The 18,126-nt window shown below is 36.8% G+C and overlaps 1 protein-coding gene across 3 annotated transcripts in view; it reads right to left on the reverse strand.

Annotated features, from left to right (window-relative positions):
* The window catches only part of gpm6ba (glycoprotein M6Ba), a 40,495-nt gene that overhangs the window by 15,715 nt on the left and 6,654 nt on the right, over positions 1–18,126 (reverse strand). The window contains exon 1 of one of the 3 annotated variants that reach the window (XM_053476975.1): positions 9,948–10,094. The exons of 1 other annotated variant lie outside the window; for it this stretch is intronic. In XM_053476975.1, the coding sequence (XP_053332950.1) occupies positions 9,948–10,017 (70 nt within the window). In that variant the 5' untranslated portion in view covers positions 10,018–10,094. Of the gene's footprint in view, positions 1–9,947; positions 10,095–18,126 lie in introns of those variants that run through there. One more of the 3 variants, XM_053476977.1, reaches the window with a different exon arrangement.

Consider the following 18,126-nt stretch of genomic DNA (forward strand, 5'->3'; position numbering starts at 1 on the left):
TGTTCTGCTGTTTATCTTTATACTGAAGTTCCCCATATAGCTGAAAAATCTTTTTCCGTGAAAAGCAGTACAGTCGAGAGACAGTTCAAACCAAAAGTTGGGGAAATGAAAAAAGAAAGCATTTGAAGGAAACAAGCAAAATGTAGAGAGAGAGAGGCAGAGAGAGAGACAGAGTGCGTGAGAGAGAACGAGAGTGAGCAAAAAGCATTTTTCGGCCCAGGGGCCAGTGAAAAGCGGTTGTCATGGAAGCATGTTGCCCATGACCCAGTTGAGCGCAGTTGACTGTCTTAGCGTTGCCACAGTTTCCACACACTTCCCACACACATGTACCCCCGGGGTGTGTGTGTGTGTGTGTGTGTGTGTGTGTGTAAGAGAGAGAGAGTGTCAGTGTGAGAGAACTGGAAACAGCACAAGAGTGAGAAAGAGCCAGGCTAAGTGTCTATGTGTTTGAGCTTGATAGTGGATATAGTAATAAACAGGAGAGGGTCACTCGCCTTAGGGTGCGTCTAAAATGTAAAAGATGGCCGCATAGACTGCAACTGGAATAAAGAAGCTAGCAATTCAGCCAGCTTTCAATTATTTCTTTGCACTGGACTTCTTTTCTGGGGAAGAATGATTGCACAACATACGTATTAAATAAAAGCATTTAGAGCCATTTTTTATATCAACACAAGGTATGAATCATACTTACAGGATTAACATGATATAGATACACCTACTTAAATTTTTATTTCAGTGGTGCTGAGAGTTATGAAATCTGTTTTAATTTGCCATGCCCAAGGCATCTCAATTTCCTATTAATGAGCATGATGATCATGACTACAGCTAGTAGCTTATCTGTGCCAACGTAAAAAGAGGTTTGGTTTAAGAGCGCTCAGTGTTTTAATGAACACACAGTAAAATGGAAAAGTTCAAGGATCTGTTCAAGGATCAAGATCTGAGAAAGAGGAGAAAGAGATGGTCAGGAACAACCCAGGAACCACAAAGGCTTAGATCTGACATAACCTGGAAGCTGCTACAGCATCTACAGTCAAGCAAGTTTTATATCGCCAGACAGCAAATCTCTGGTAAGTTTTGACCAGAGGTATATTTAGATGAGTAAAGGTGAGACAGTCTACCCCAAGATCAGATGTAAGCTTCAAATATTCATTTTCTATATTCAAAGCTGTTTAGCACGATAGCGGTAGCATGTGAAGCTGTTTTGCTGCCATGCTTCAGCATAACCATAAAATTGAGTGTTCCAACACAACAGTGATCCCAAGTATGCATCAAAGCTGTGAATGGGTAAAGCAGGCTAACCTTAATCTTTTAGAGTCTCAGATCTATTAAAAATTGAACGATGCTTAAAAGCCAGGTCCAAGAGTGTCCAAATATTCAACCAGAATTCTATCCAGAACCTTGCTGAAGGCTACGATACCTTGCAATACATCTGTTGAAGCTGAAACTTGCTCCAAACAAATATTAGGTGTGCTGTAAATATGATTCTGTGTTGATTCAGGAAATCTAAAAAATTAAATTAAACCTTCTGCATAATTCAACCTTAAAGAAAAATAAGAAAAAAATAACCTTATTAAACTTAAATAACCTTTTGCAAACACAAAATTACTGTGACATTTATGAAACCATTTTTTTCCCCAGTAAATACAGTTTTCAAAGTTTCGCTTATTTTTCTTACACAGATGGTGTGGGTGTGTGCGTAAGGTGCGAGATGGTGCCCTTTTTGCTTTTTTCCTCCGTTTCCCTAGAATAGGTCTGTAAATGTCATTTGTTGCTGTCGCCAGAAAGCTCTGTATTACTCTAATAGTTTGAATGAGGGATGAGCATGGCCCAGGTGTTGTATAATCACACCATGATCAATAGTCCAAGAGAGCCATAATGCCATCTGGGGAGAAAGTATGGCATTCCTTTACAAATTCTTTGCAAATTGTTTTTAGATGAGGGCACTTATGTACTACAGGTGGCACCTCCAGGTGCGTTTAGCTACACTGTTACACTTCAAGAGCAGTAGATAAAAATAAAGAATAGATGCAGTGACTGGATTGCCTTGTTACTGTTATGCAATAACAATATAATTATATATATAAAGTTTAATTAGACCAAGCAAATCGATATTTATTATTGACATGTAAAACATTTCAACAAGGCTGTTTTGAAGGGGACAAAATGAACAGCTTAATCCATATCAGAAAAAGCAACTAAAGCTCTGGCTGACTTTAATAAGCTAATTAATTGACTTTCTACTGTGTGGTTAACCATGCCGCATATACAGTAAACAAACATCTTTATTTAAATGTGCCATTGAATATTTAAAGGGCAAACATATATCTGTCAAAGGCCATTCCTTTTTAAAAGCCGTGCACATTAACTTGCAGGCCAGGTTTCTTTTTGGGAAAGAATTCTCTCTGAAAAGTGCAAAAACACTGAAGCACTGTCAAGTACATCTGTTCAAGTTATTGGAATATAGCCATGGCTCTTTGTGCTGATGGATCATGGTCTGTGCTTCTATGTAATTTGCAATCAGTGAAAGAATGTGGCCCTTTTTAGAACATACAATTAACCACAGATTGAATAGATCACTCACATAAGGCCATGTACTGGATTAGTGATGGAACAGTATTACAATAGTATTAAGAGGGGTACAAGTAGAAATGAGACATTTAAAATTTAAAAATGTCAATTTATGCAAAATTGTAGTAATATTTTCACTATGCTAAAGCACAAACGCACATGAGACACAAAACAACCTGAAAATGAAACTCCTATTTTGACCTTGTTGGCTTGTATTTAACTAGTTAATGATATTTAAGTTATTGTTATACTGAAAATTTTTATTTATATAACTTTGTTTCTCTTTTGTACTGATACTAAATAAAAGTTTGTCAAACATGATTGTTCGATTTCAACTGTCGACTTTTTATGATGGTGTGAAAGTGATATGCAATCATTAGAAACTGTACTTACATTTTTGAATTGTGATCTTTTCCCAGACTTGCAATACTGTATGTGATGCAATACACTGTTGTGATGTTGAATGGCGTGAGCTCCCAGATAGTCACATGATCATGAGGGGAAACAAACAATATGCTACAGTGTCCTAAGTTTTCATGGCTTCTTAAATATTTTATTATAAAAAAGGATTCGTGTTAAAAGATTATATCCAAACATCGTGAGCGTTTATAATCTGTGCACGGCTAAGCTATTACAGTATGTATGGAAAGTTAGGTGTACAGTATTAAATGCATTTTTGACTTATGATATTTTCAACATACAGTACGATGGGTACCTGATTGAAAGTCTGATGCTATCTGTACTGTACTTTGTGGTATCACCCAACCGCGCTTATGCATAAACTTAGTCAAGTCCATATTTTATGAATATTTTGTAATATTCAAATATGCTTATCAGAGCATAATATCATCTTTCAAATAATTCATGCATAAATGTCTTGTAAATAGGGTATAATCAATCATTTTGTGCTCTGCAAAAATGCAAAATTGGTAAATGTTCAATCTAGGAAAAACCTGGGCCAGTTTTTAAGAACAGAGGTATGCTTACACCAGATACTTGTTGTACCTCTTGACAGCAAAGATATGTGACAAGCTTGCATAATGGACAGCAAAGAGAGGACTGCCATCCTTCCAGTTCAGTGGTCATGGCCAAGGACGGTAACTGTGCCATGAAGAATGATTGTGGCAACCTATTAGAAGTGCTGACCTAGATACCCATAAACCCTGGCAGCTTTCAAAAGTAATCTCCCATTCTATTAACTATTATTTAAAAACATGTTATGAACTTACTTCGAATGTACTTTATACTGTATATAAAATATAATGTGAGATTATATGTGGTTTATAATGTGTGTTTTTTTTTATAGAGGCATAAAAACAAGTTTGTTCCTAAATAGCCATAGGTATCTTGTTTATCAAACAGGAAATCTTGCTTCTTGCTCGTATTCAATTGTCTCTTTCTACATGTGGCTCATGCTTCAAACCACACATTACATTACTGCATACTGAAAAAATAATAACATGATACTATCTCTTTAGCTCTAAGCCTTGTGCTAAATAGACCACTCGAGATACAGTCTGACTTGCTTTACTGTTGTCTGGGTCTGGATGCATCAATTTATAATGACAGAGGTTACAAAGATCCAAAGAGGTTTGCTGAAGACCAGACTGCGTTTTCGAAGCGGCTCTAATTAAATACAATGTGTTTAAAGTAGTCCTCCTTCTCAGCACCATCAAGCCAGACTGATCAATGCCCCATCCTGTGGTTTAAGTCCCAGGACTGTAGGACTGTGTATGTGTCTGTGTGGCCCGTAGCTCTTGATTTGCCGTTCTGTCCATTATCAATCTCAAACAGCTGTTCAGGTCACCACTCTTTTACCCAACCTTCACCCCTGCTGTCTCTCTCTGTGTGTCTCTCTCTCTTACCTTTATACACGGTCATTTAGACATTATTTTATGTTGTATTTTCAAAAATTCATTCATTATTCATCATGCTTTTCACTTTTTAGCAAGGTGAACGCTAGCAGGCACAATCTCAGGTTCTTGCCAGCACAAAGAGACAAATATAGCAGCAGGTTGGCATTTGTTGAACAGTGATGCTTTAGAAACCAGACAACATTTATGAAATGCACTTTTACCTTTAATTGTACTCATACCCTACTTTTTAGCAACTAGACCAAACTCTATGCCTGGCAACACAACAAAGAGATTTATACAAAAAAAAAAAAAAAATGGAGAACTGGAAACAATGCAAGTGTACAAAGATCCAGTCTAACATCGAACCTCTCCTCATTACCGCCGGTCTGAGCCATGGAAAACGTTCAACACTTCATCTTATGTAAGGAGGTGTGAAATGCCAGCTTTAATGAAGCACTTAAATGACACTGGCTTAGTTTTAATAAATGCCCAGTAGTGACAGTCCATCTGACTTGATCTATGTTAACGTTCTGGAAAAAGATTGAAGGTTTGATTATTTAAGTCTTTAGCAATGTCAGGATTTATCGCATTATTCTGTTAATTCACTAAATTGTGCTGGCAAACAGGAATGTAAGTCATAGAAACTCCAAATTTGGTAGGAAGGTAAAGATTCCTTCCTACTAACCAGTGAAATAAGAAAATCAACACATTTTAGCCCATATCTTGACAACTATAACAAATTTCCTTTATTTCTTGGTTTTTCTGTGAACAAAATTGCAATCAGGACAAAATGCGTAACCAATCTTTTGTTAACGAGTCCTAGGATTTTAGGCATATCTTCATAAAACATGTGTTTTCACATAATAGCATTGATGCTTCATTAATTTTCAAAACATGCTGCCACCTGTCAATCAATCCTAGTGCGACAGAGCTTGATTTATTTTTGAGCAGCAATAACTCAGATTCTGAGAATGTGTGCAAAGGTTGGGGAATGGCTATATAAAAGGGATGAGGTTCAATTTGGAAAAGCATTTCTCGTAAAAGTCTTAAATGCAATTAAATTTGCTATACAAACTGTTTCTACTTTGATTTCTTCAACAACATAAGCGTGATTGGTCAATCATGAGTTCATGAGGATAAAATGGTACTATATTTCCCTGTTTCCCTGTAGAGTCTGGTTCATCTCAAGGTTTCTTCCTATTACCATCTCAGGGAGTTTTTCCTTGCCACTGTCGCCCTCGGCTTGCTCATCAGAGACTATCTGACCATTTTGATTCATACACATTCACATTCCATACAAACTTAAATAATTCTTTCGATTGTGTAAAGCTGCTTTGCAACAATGACAACTGTTAAAGGCTCTATACAAATAGAATTGAATTGAATTGAATTTACAAGGGCAAAATCTAGTCCACCTTGCCGGCTGCATTTTTTTTAAATGTCTCACCTTGAAACATCCACAGACTCCACATAAAATCTCAGAAAGCAAGCTTGAGGGCTGCTGAAGCCTCACACCGAACGCCTGTTCAGCCGCGAGTGGGCGACAGTTGCCATTTTTAGCTCCTTCTTGGCTTAACACATGGTCGGCTGTAGCAGAGCTTCTCCTCCACAACCATGAGGTGTAATCGCACAAGTGTTGTGAGCCAGAGAAGAACTCGATGCGGTGTCAAACTTTTAGCCTAAAACTTTGTTCCTATCACAGTGAAGAGAGAATTCTTTGTGGTTTATAGTTGGCACATTTATGTTGTACAACCCAGCACTTGTATAAATTCTTACAAATTCAATACAAAGTCTTACTGCTAACTGCTCTCATCTGAACTATCTGCAATTCTTATAAACTGTCAAACCTAAGCTACTGTTACAGTCATTCAGCTTCAACACCTGGGGCTGGGTGTGTCTTGGACGGAAAAAAGGTACACTCTCTATTCACCTTTTCTTCAATTAAGAGATTCTGAAGGGTGAGGTTGGCAGATTGTGTACCAGTAGGCCTGATGGAGAGAATCCATAAGTAGAGAGAAGCCTGGCATAATACAGGAACTGGGCATGCTGTGCCAACCTGCCTACTACCGCTATTCATACCAACACACAACATAGTCATGCATGCACACATACAAGCCTAGTTAAACACTCTCATGAGTTTGCAGTGGCAGATGGAGTCTGTCAGTGTGCCCCTGAGCGAGATGTTCCAAATTAGAGGCACATGAGGCCCTCCTTTCTCTCTCTTTCTCTCTCTCTCTCTCTCAATTTCTCTTTTTTTCTGTCCTGTAAGAGCGATCTCTCACATGCTCCCAAAATCCCACACACATTTAGACAAAGATGGGCAAAAAACGAACAGAAAGATCAATTAAAGAAGATAAAGAAATGGAAAAAGTAAAGACAGAATGGACAAGATCTTCAACTTGGATTTAAATGATCATAAAGTCATCACAGAATTTGCAGAAATTCAATCATCATCAATTATGACAATGCTTAAAAAATGCACAAATGCATGACCTCAGTCTATATTAATTAAACATTGTAATATATAATTTATATAATACAGCAATATGTAATGTAATTTATAATCAGTCATGTTATTGTTGGTATTTAAAATCATCTTTCAGTGGACTGTAATTAGGAGAAAATTATTGTCAGTCCATTTAGTGATTCGTGGTCGTGCAGTACACTTCCTCACTCAGCTCAATTGAGAATTTGACTACCAAATTATTATATGCCGATAGACTTGTGAAGGAGTCCGTGGTAAACACAACATATTGTGTTACCATTCACCTCGACAGGATCATCATCTTTTTCTTAACACTGATGTAATAAATGCAACAAATATATTGTTGCCATTTTCCTGTGTTGTGGTGTGTGGCCTCCCTCCCTCCCTTCCTCTACCTTCATCTCATCACAACGATGATGTAATCCCCTTCAGCACCTACTCTAGCATAGGAGTGTATATAAAAGAGCAAACATGAGTTATGCAAGAGAAGCAAGTGCAGTTCTAGACAGGAACTAGAGACGTTCAGATTTGAATAAAAAGATTATCTCAAAATATGTGAAACAAGAGCTGGAGAAAAAAAAGAGAACTACAGTATATAGTAATGAACTCATTATAATGCCAGATGATGTCACGTCATGACAGGTGCTATAGTTGGGCTGAAACTGTATTTTGCTCTAATTGCAAAGAGCTTAAAATTGCACATGTTGTGTTGATTCATGGTGTGTATGTTGTGTGGATTTATGTAGGTAGGCCAATACGACATCTGAGTCCCAGATCAGCAAAGCAATCAGAAAAATATTCATACTATGTATAGTATTTTATACGTCCATAATCAACCACTCAGACAAGCACTCTAAAAGTGTTGCAATTTTTAAATGGATCAATGTTAGTATTGAGGACAGTGGTCAGTCAGTGGTTACTAGTCTCAATTGGAAGGTTTTGAGCCTGAATGCCATGTTTAGGTTTGAGTTGATAATTAGCTTCTGCTCTGTCCTTAATTCTTTAATTCTAATTCATCTGATCTGCACAAACACATTTCCAAATCCTTACCATAAACCTCACCAATACAGCAATAGCATCAGTTTTTATCACATTTTGCCTGATTTATTTGTCCTTAGCTTCCCACAACTGCTTTACACAAGGCAGTTATGGTATTATCTCTTATAATTATTAGTGGAAGTAAACCAATAAAGTGCTCTCTAAATGAGGACATCTATTCTTCAAAACAATCTTTTCTTATTGCTACCCAGATAAACAATATAATATGCCCAGTGTTTTTTAATGTTGGGTAAATACTTTAAAGACTATTTAAATATAGTCAGCATGGTGGATCGAACATACACAATGATAAATCCAGATTATACTGCTTGATAGTAAAATCACCATAATTATTCAGTCCATTTTGGACCATAGCAGGTGATTAAACAATTTAACAAGAAACACGCTACTGGGATAGTGCAGGTAACTGTCCATCCATCTATCTATCTATCTATCTATGTATCTATCTATCTATCTACAGTATCTATCTATCTATCTATCAATCAATTTTCCCAATTTCTACACAGTTCTAGAATTAAAACAGAATTAAAAGAGTGTCCCAGGTTTTTCTACATGAACACACCAGGCAGTGCGACAGTGTGGCGAAAGGGTGCGGTTGAGGATGAATCCACCATTTATGTTCATCAAGTCCATTAAACGTATGAAAAGCTCAAGAGAATACTTGACTGTGGGAGTCTCATATTAATTTCTGTGCACAAAAGGGCTCGAGCAACAAAAGAAAGGCCAAAATGTTACATATTGAACCAAAGTGCTCGAGTTAAAATCAATCAATGCTGGAGGTGAAGAAAGGGGGCAGGGATGCTCCAGTGCACTTGGGACCTTATGGCTGGGTTGTTGGATGTAGTGTTAAGACCTAAATCTTTTGGTTGCATTTGCAACTTGAGTATAATCCTGGTGTCTTTAATCCATACATCATATTAAAACACTAATGTGTAGTCCTAAATTACACGTAACCCTGCAGATCAGGTGCATTCATTCATTTTAACCTGATTTTTTAAATCACAATTAAAAATTAAAGAATTGATTTTTAATATATGTTATACATTTTTAATATGGACTGATATCATACATAGTACATTGTCAGTCTTTGATGCGTTCACAACCAACACCCATATCCACACGCGCACACACGCACGCACAATGTAAAGCCTCTATAATCATTTCATTTAATGATGCAGGGGAACACTACGGGATGGGGTGTGTTTCAGGGTAATGTGTGTTGCTCCCATCGATTCCTTCTTCATGAATAAAACTGCATTTGTCATCAAACTTGACGGCGAAGCATTAACGGCGATTAATTCAGACACTTGCTGATAGTAATATGAAATAGCACACCCTGTGGAGACTGCACAGTTATACTCAGTGCATTCTGCCATAACAATGCAATCAAGAATTATGCAACAAAGATGGAGGCTGTTTAGGGTAAAGAATGTAAATAACGTAAACAACAACATCAACAACACCTCGGGTATAATGCGACACTTTAGTCTTTGGTTTCACACCGCAAAGCGATACAAATACTCCAAATACGATTTAACACGCATTGACCTGAACAATTAACTAAACCAGAATGAACCTGCAGGCTTTTTAAAAAAAAAAAAAAAAAAAAACCGTCGTTCCTTAATGAGCTGAAGGATTTTATTGCACCGTTTTTGACAAGTCACCAACACTTGACGTGTGCACGCGCTCTTCATTTTCTTCACTGATGCAGAAGGAAAGCATTACGTCAACATCAAAGCAAACTAGCGCTGTGATTGATACATTGTATTGTTTCTTTTGTAACAATGTAACATTTTTTTAACGAGTACTAGGAATTAATTAATTGATGTTGAACAAGGGCGCGCGCGGTTTTCTGTCTGCCCGAGATGCGCGCGCGCGCTCGCGGCGCGAGACAAAACGCTCAGTATAGACGAAATGACAAAGGTTTTCTTTTTCAATAAAAAAAAAAAAGAAAACGTATGAGAAGTCAGTTTCTGTACCTTTGCTCTCCTCTCTTTCATCCTGATTCTCCTCGCTTGTCGCCTCCATAGCTGGTTTCGTTCCATCCATTTGGAGAATCCTCACCAACAACACTCACTCTGCTCAATAGATTCGCGCGCCTCTCTTCCTCGCTCTCTCTCTCTCTCTCTCTCTTTCTGTCTTTCTCTCCCTGCACATGCACAATCCTTCGTGAATATGTGACATACTGTCAGATCGGATTTAGCCTATTTGAGAGCAATAGTTTACTACTAATAGTCTAATTTAGTGCATCATTTATATGTAATGCTTAATGGTCCTTATATCCTATACAGTCATATACACCTCATCTATAATCGCATTGTAGCTTTGTGATGTATGCATATGCAAATTAACTTCTTTAGGCATCTTGGTCTTATATAAACACTAATAGTCCAGCACATGCATGTTTGCTTAAGATCATATAGATTGTATGACAAAATTTTTGCATGCTAAAAAGCCTTAAATATGCATGCATACATCGTAGGTTAGCACTGCATGGTACTCTTCATCATGGGACTAGTGATAGGTCATGCATGTACACACACACATGCATTTTAAAACAAAAAAATACTAGTAATGTTCTAGGTTTGTGCCATGATTATGCCAAATACCATAATATGAGAAACACTAAGGTGGCATGGTGGCTTACTGGTTAGCACTGTCGCCTTGCACCCCAGGATTCATGTTTGATTCTGGCCTCAGGACTGTGTGCATGGAGCTTGCATGATCTCTCAGTACTTGGTGGGTTTCCTCCCACAGTCCAAAGTACTCTAATTGTACAATAATCTGCATTCCCAAATTGGCCGTAGTGTGTGAATGAGCGTGTGAGAGTGTGTATGTGTTTGTGCCCTGAGATGGATTGGCACCCCATCTAGGGTGTACTGTACCTCACCTTGTGCCCTAGGTCCCCTAGGATGGGCTCTGGGCCCCCTGCAACACTGTGTAAAGGATAAAGTAGTATAGATGAGTGCGAGGGTGAGTGATAAGTCATCAACACTAATGTTTTAATCTTTCCTTCAACCCAAAGACACAGTTTTGGATGTCTTTTTTTGGGGACTTTTATTTGTACTAAATGTACTAAACTGTTTTTAGTTTCTCCCCAAGAATGGATGACAGGATGACAGAGTAAATATCCAGCCTCTTTTGTATTAATTACAACCCGTCAATTGTGAGATATATCGGGCAAAAAATGAACAGTCGGTGAGCCCGTGTTGTTCCCTGACCACAACCCGAAAGCACCTACAATGCATATGAGCATTAGAACTGGAACATGAACCATGCTATTTCTCATGCATCTTCTCAATCACAGCTTATGACATGTGTCAGAAAACTAATCTAGTGGCTGTTGTATTCTATTTGATCACCCGGAGACTAATGTCAGAGACAGGCTGCATAAATCCTAATTTTAAAAAGTAAACCATGAGCAATAAGCCACTTAAGAGACACCCTTGGACCAAGAAGAAGCTTATGAGAGCTGGAGTACTCTTCTTATCCAAATATTTCCAGTGATGTGTGCTGTTTACAAGAAAACTGGGACAATGGTTTGTGTCCAGCATACTTTATTTTCTAATAATAAACCAGGCACACAAACAAAAAGATATCATCTGTTCTGAATCCTTTTAAATAATATTAAATATCATGCACGTGGCCTTATTTTGTCTCTGATAAATGCATCAAGCCTTACAAAGGTACGTGTACGTCCAAGCACAGTTGGCTAGGGCGAAAAAGGAGTCACTGTAATCCCTTAACATCATCATCACCATTTAAGGTCACTTTTCAGCTCAAAGAGGACACAAGCCCATATTTTACAAGGAGCAGACGTCCTAAGGAAAAAGGCAATGATTTTACAGCTGTACAAAAACACTATTACGTTATATCCTCAAGTTTATGTTTTAGACATATGGTACTGATCACAGATCAACACTAAGGTATCATTATTCTCAGGTCAGACGCAAGGTCAGAAGAGAAGTGAAGTGCACTAGCCTTAAGCCTGTTTTTTAAAGGTCAATAATAAATCATCATTACCTTGTGCTATAAACCTTTTCACATATACTAAGAGTAGACATAATCACTACCAGCTGCACGTATAACATATGGGGAATGACTATTGCTTTAAGAGCCCGTATAAATAACATAATGTGTGTATAAAGACAAGAGACCACTTAGACATTTATCTTGTCAGGTGTCAAAGCACTATTGTCTATGTAACTATCATAAATTGGATGTTAATTGGAACTGTGTTGTTAATGTAAAGAAGTTATCATCTTACAGCTGTCAATTTTTTAAAGCTCAGTTTATATATTAAGACAGACTGTATGCCTGCAAGATAAAGATGTTTTAATTACTGTCTGCTTAAAAGTTCTTAAAGCGGTTCATAAAGTTTAATTATTTATGCACAGTTTTTTTCCATTTTGTTTGGATGAAAAAATATATATTATGTATAAATAATTTGCTAATTATTTTCACTAACATTAATTTAAATACTATTTTAACATCCTCACATTTGGGATGCTCGTATTACTAATCTGCATGCAGTTTCAGAAGGACATCAGGACAAGCTCAATGAAATATGCAGTCAATCAGATGTTGACGATGATTGATTTTCATTCCAAAGGCAGGAATGGATGTAGAAATCCAGAGTTAACTGTGCAATTACACCACATCATAATTGTAATTGCAGATAAACTTCTTCTGTTGTATCTGAGGGACAGTAGCATCTGGCACAATATCTGTTTTCATTAAGAACGGCTCAGCTGTTTATTGTCACACACATACACAAACACAAATGTGTAAAAATAAGTGTATAATTTTATGTCGCGGATTTAATCCAGTAGCCCCTTTATGTACCTGTGAGTTCTGTGCATATGGCTTGTTAATGATGATGATGATGATGGGACTATAACATGCCAGGAAAGTATGTCTAAGTTTGAGTAAATTATTATTAATACAGTATAAATACCTTGTATCCCCCAGTCTAATTCAGTGCATGCATGGGTAATATTTTCCTGTAGATGTACATCTACATCTAAGCATTTGGCAGACGCCCTTATCCAGAGCGACTTACATTTTTTTTTTTTTTATCTCATTATACATCTAGGCAATTGAGGGTTAAGGGCCTTGCTCAAGGGCCCAACAGTGGCAACTTGGTGGTTGTGGGCTTTGAACCTGAAATCTTCTGAACCATAGTCCAATGCCTTAACCACTGAGCTACCCCTGGCCCAGATGATTACTGACACCTTCCATAAGGGGTAAGCCTCAGAAAGTGCTGTATTGAAGCATATTCTTTGAAATGTAGGAGGAAAAGTTGCACAAGCCGTGCGGATGACCGTAGCTTTAAAAAGATTGTCAAACAAAACCAATTCACAAACTTAGGAAAGGTTCACAAGGAGTGGAGTAAGCCTGGAATCAGTGCATCAAGAGCCACCACACACAGGCATCTTCAGGATATGCGCTACTGTTGGGTTATAATATAACTGTAGCATCCTTAGTATTAAGCCACCCATGAACCAATTTTAATGTCAGAAATGTCTTAACTGGGCCAAGGAGAAAAAGCACTGGGCTGTTGATCAGTGGTCCAAGGTCCAAGGTTTTACATATCATTTGGAAATCATGGTCCCAGAGTGTGAAGGAAAAATTGTGCAGCACAGAATCCAAGTTGCTTGAGGTTAAGTGTGATGTTTCCACAGTCTGTGATGATTTGGGGTGCCATATCATCTGCTGGTGTCTGTCCTCTATGTTTTATCAAGTCCAAAGTCAATGCAACCACCTACCAGGATATTTTAGAGAACTTCATGCTTTCATCAGAAACAGTTTTTTTTTTTTTAGAGATTTCTTTTTTAAACAAGACTTAACCCCTGCTCACAGTGCCAAAACTAACAACTGGTTTGGCAACCATGATATTACTGTACTTAATTATATAGACAATGTACCTGACTTGAACTCCTGGAGAATCCACAGGGGTATTGTCAAAGAGAAAAAATAGAAACACCTGACGCATCAATACAGATTAGCAAAAGGCTGCTATCAAAGCAACCTGGTCTTCAATAACGCCTAATAATCTCCCTTTATTTAAGTGGAAAATTTAATTCTTTGAATTATCATCATTTATGCCGTACAACCTGTTAACAACAGACTTAAAACAATGTAATTTTTGCTTTTAGGACACAGTGATGCCAGTATATTATTTTTCCCCATAACATCATGCTGTACTTAAAGCAAGAAAGCTATCTTCCCACTAAGGACACAATGATCTAACCACTTTAATCAACATCATCCTTGTTTTATTTGTATAAGTATGCTTTAGTCCACCATGAATAACCAGGTCCCTTCTAATAGATGCCATCCTGCTCCATAAATTTGTCCATCTGGAGTAAAAGGTATTATTAGGGGATTTACACATCCTGCCAAGCTCTCACTACGAACCCTGAGGCTTTTCAACACATCCTCTCGCAGGTAACTAAAAGTTTTTATTTATTCTTTAAAATGCATCTCACAGCTTATTTAAAAAAATCTTAAATGTATAATTCCTATGGAATATGTCTTGTGCATAATTAAGAACAGTCAGAGCTAGGCCAAGGGTGGCAGTCATACAGTATATCACTCACACACATTATATTTTAAGCAATTCTCTGTGAGGCTTGGTTGTTGTAGCTTTGAGATGTGCCAGAACCTCTGACCACAAAGCCACTCCTCCTAAACATAATCCTTTACAGCTTTGTAACTAAGCCTGGACCTGTTTTGTACAGTGTATTATAGCTTAACAAAGGTCACACTAAGGACATAAGCTGCAAGTAATAATTGAGACAACAGGACGGGTTGTTAAAAAAAAAAGAAGTGGAGGATCCTAAATTAACGCCACGCCACCTACATAATGCTGCACAAGATGGCCAACAATAAAAGTGTCTACAATAGAGAAAGGGAATATGGGTCTCAAGGGCCTTACAGCCATTAAAACTACATGATCAGCAGCTAATAGATCAACTGATAATCAGGTATTGAACGTGGTAATGGTTTCATGTAGCATAAATAAAGATATGCAGTATAGCCCTGTCAGCACATTTAAACTGTTAAATAAATACTTTTTATTTCAGCTAACCAAGAAGTTACTTGACAATTCAATTGTTTTTTAAGATTACAAAGAAAGAAAGAACGAAAGAACGAATGATCTTTCTCAAATGGACCTCATAATTAAAAATGTTACATCCATAAAATATTTGGTACTGTTTACATGATTTCCTTAACTCCATAACCAAACTTATGATTTCCTCAACTACCTAAACCAAACCTATCTTTAAAGCCTCAAAGTGTCAGGATACAACTTACAAGTGCATGCAAGATCATGTAAGATAAATGCCATTTATTACTCTACAACAAGGCAAAAAATCAAACACAGATAAGTCAGGCTTAGAAATTAGAAATAGGTTTGGTTCGGTCGATGAGCAAATCACGTTAGAGGGGCTAGGCAGAAATCAGAAACCAAAAAACAAAACTAGAATCACACATAATTAAGCAGTCACAGTAACAAGGCTTGGTTAACGTTCAGTCTCTCATTGGCTGGCTTGACACAAAAAAACAACAGCTAGCTAGTTTGTGTTACAATGCTATTAAATAAACTAGCATGTTTTTCAGTGTAGGATGGTCAATGGAGTAACTATAGAAAAACATAAGCATCTAGCTTGCTAACCACTCCATAATAAAACAACAGACCAGTACATCGTTAATGCTCCAAGTTACCATTAATGCTTTGTGAACCTTATTATGATACATATGCAGCTATATTTAAAAAAAAATCTAAACTCCCAAAGGGATTTAGTCTATAATTTTGTTTCTCACAGACATGTGTAGTGTTCAAATCAACTATTCTTAGGCCATTATTCACTACTTTCATGCATAAAGCTGATTGAAATTAAATAATGAACACTCCTTGTTCTAAAAATATGTATAATGTAATTTTAAAGTTTTCACACATTCCGTAACATACAGTACATATTTAAAATATTTCATCCGTTTCATTATTTCAACAAAATAACAAAAACAAAACAACAAAACTCCCCCCCTCCAAAAAAAAAAAAAAATTGTTTTGGGTTTTGTTATTTGGTTTTTAATTTGTTTTCCGTTTTGTTCATTTGTATTGCATTTCTCGGCCAGTCAGATATTAGTTATTTTGTTTACCGTTTTGTTCATTTGGTTTTGAATTTGTTATTTTGTTTTGGGTTTTGTTAATTTGTTTTACACTTCAGGGCCACCGTACTAATCATATGATATCTGAATCTTTTTTAGATGGATATATTTTAAGATAAAGTATAATTATAGCCATCTGATATATAGTTTTCTAAGTGCATTGCACAGGTTTTTATTACAGTCTCAAGGTATTTGTGTCAAACATAGGTTGAATTTTCTTGTGCTCTTTACTTTAAATACATTACCAGTCAAATTTGGATACACCTTTCATTTCCAGGGTGTTTCCTGATTTTTATTTCTTTCTACATTATAAGACAATGCTCACAGAAACCAAAACATGCAACTATGTCATTTGAACAGTTTATATTAAAATGTGTTTGCTATTTATGCTCTGTGGGAAGTTTATAATAACTTGGTAATTTCTGAGGCTGTAAGGAACTTCTCTGCAGCAAAGGTACGTTTTGGTCTTGCTTTTCTAAGATGGTCTTCATTAGTACTAGCTTGGTGGTTTTTGAAAATTGACTTGACAATACTATTCCTGCAAGAACAGCTGACTTACATGTCTTAAAATAACAAATGACTGTTGTTGTTGTTGTTGTTGTCGATGATGATGTTGTTACTTAATGCCATAATTGTCATTTTAAAAAATCCAGTATCGTTCTAGAATGTGGAAAATAAATCCAAACTTTTGTCCAAACTTTTGACTGGTACTGTACATATTTTTTAATGTAAAATCAGTAGAACATTGATTGATACCCCAGATAGAAATAATAGGCTATTTAAACTGTTTAAATAGCTAATTTAACTACATTTGTGTTTAAACTCCAGATGTACTGGTTATATCTGGTTAATGTGGAACAAACTGACAGCAGAAAGGTCTCTTTCAGCAACAAAGCCATTATCCCGCTTTAATTTGCTCCAAAATTACAGTTGAAAAGGTCGGCCTTGGGTCCTCTGTTGAAACCTCCATAAACAGCTGCAAAAATGAAGTGTAAAAACAATGCTATTCTTAAGTTACTTAATGTTAGTGGAATACATTTATGAGGCGTTTGTTTAGGAAACTTGGAACCAGTCATTTGGTTTTCAAGACGGTGTTTAGGCAACTTGTAAAAGGCTAAGTGCTGAGTAATGAGGATGGCATGCTTCTGCAACACTCATACACTACATTTATAAATCAACTAAGTCACCTTAACAAGCATACAAAAACAAGCATGACCTAGATCTCTTCTATATGGGAAATAACTTAGTTTCAGGTAAATTAAGATTGCGTATTGAGTAAACACCATTTTTGTAATGCTCCTCTTAAAGGGTTCAGGGGTGACTTTTACAAAACCATGATTACATAAGGATTATTGTAAGAGAGATTAAAGATGAGTATCACTCTTTACACACTATGCATGCTAAAGAAGTAATTATAAATCACTGTTTTCTTACATCTAACATATTATACAGGTCGGATTGCTGGTCAGTCTGAGGGTGAATTGACCCAAAGACAAACACCTATTACATTGCAAAAAAATGTAATAACCACATACAAGGCAGTACAATGAAATTACTGTTATATGGATAACCTATAACAAAGTATGGTCAGTTTTTTTAAAGATTCTTAAATATTTCGAACTGAAGTGTAAATACTATTTCCAACACTCAGGTCATTATTCTAGCTTTGCTGTTATACATGAATTTGCCTGCGCTAACCATATTTGTTAACACCACCACACCACAACTGCCTTTAACCTCTGTTTTGATTTTTTAACCCTGTTGCTATGGAGACTGTCACAGGAGATGATGTTACCGCTGCCCTCTGAACTTGGTCTTGATCGAACGCTGACATTCATGATGCAGTAGAGTTCTTATGGTTGTGTGTGCACGGAAACACAAAACCATCCATGTAGTACAAATCAAAAGTTTGCACACAATAGTCAAAATTGTCAATTAACAAACAGCACCTCAGATTAGAGCTGTTATGAAGGATTTACA

The sequence above is a fragment of the Clarias gariepinus genome, chromosome 18 (genome assembly GCF_024256425.1).
Source record: "Clarias gariepinus isolate MV-2021 ecotype Netherlands chromosome 18, CGAR_prim_01v2, whole genome shotgun sequence".
Lineage (NCBI taxonomy): Eukaryota > Metazoa > Chordata > Actinopteri > Siluriformes > Clariidae > Clarias > Clarias gariepinus.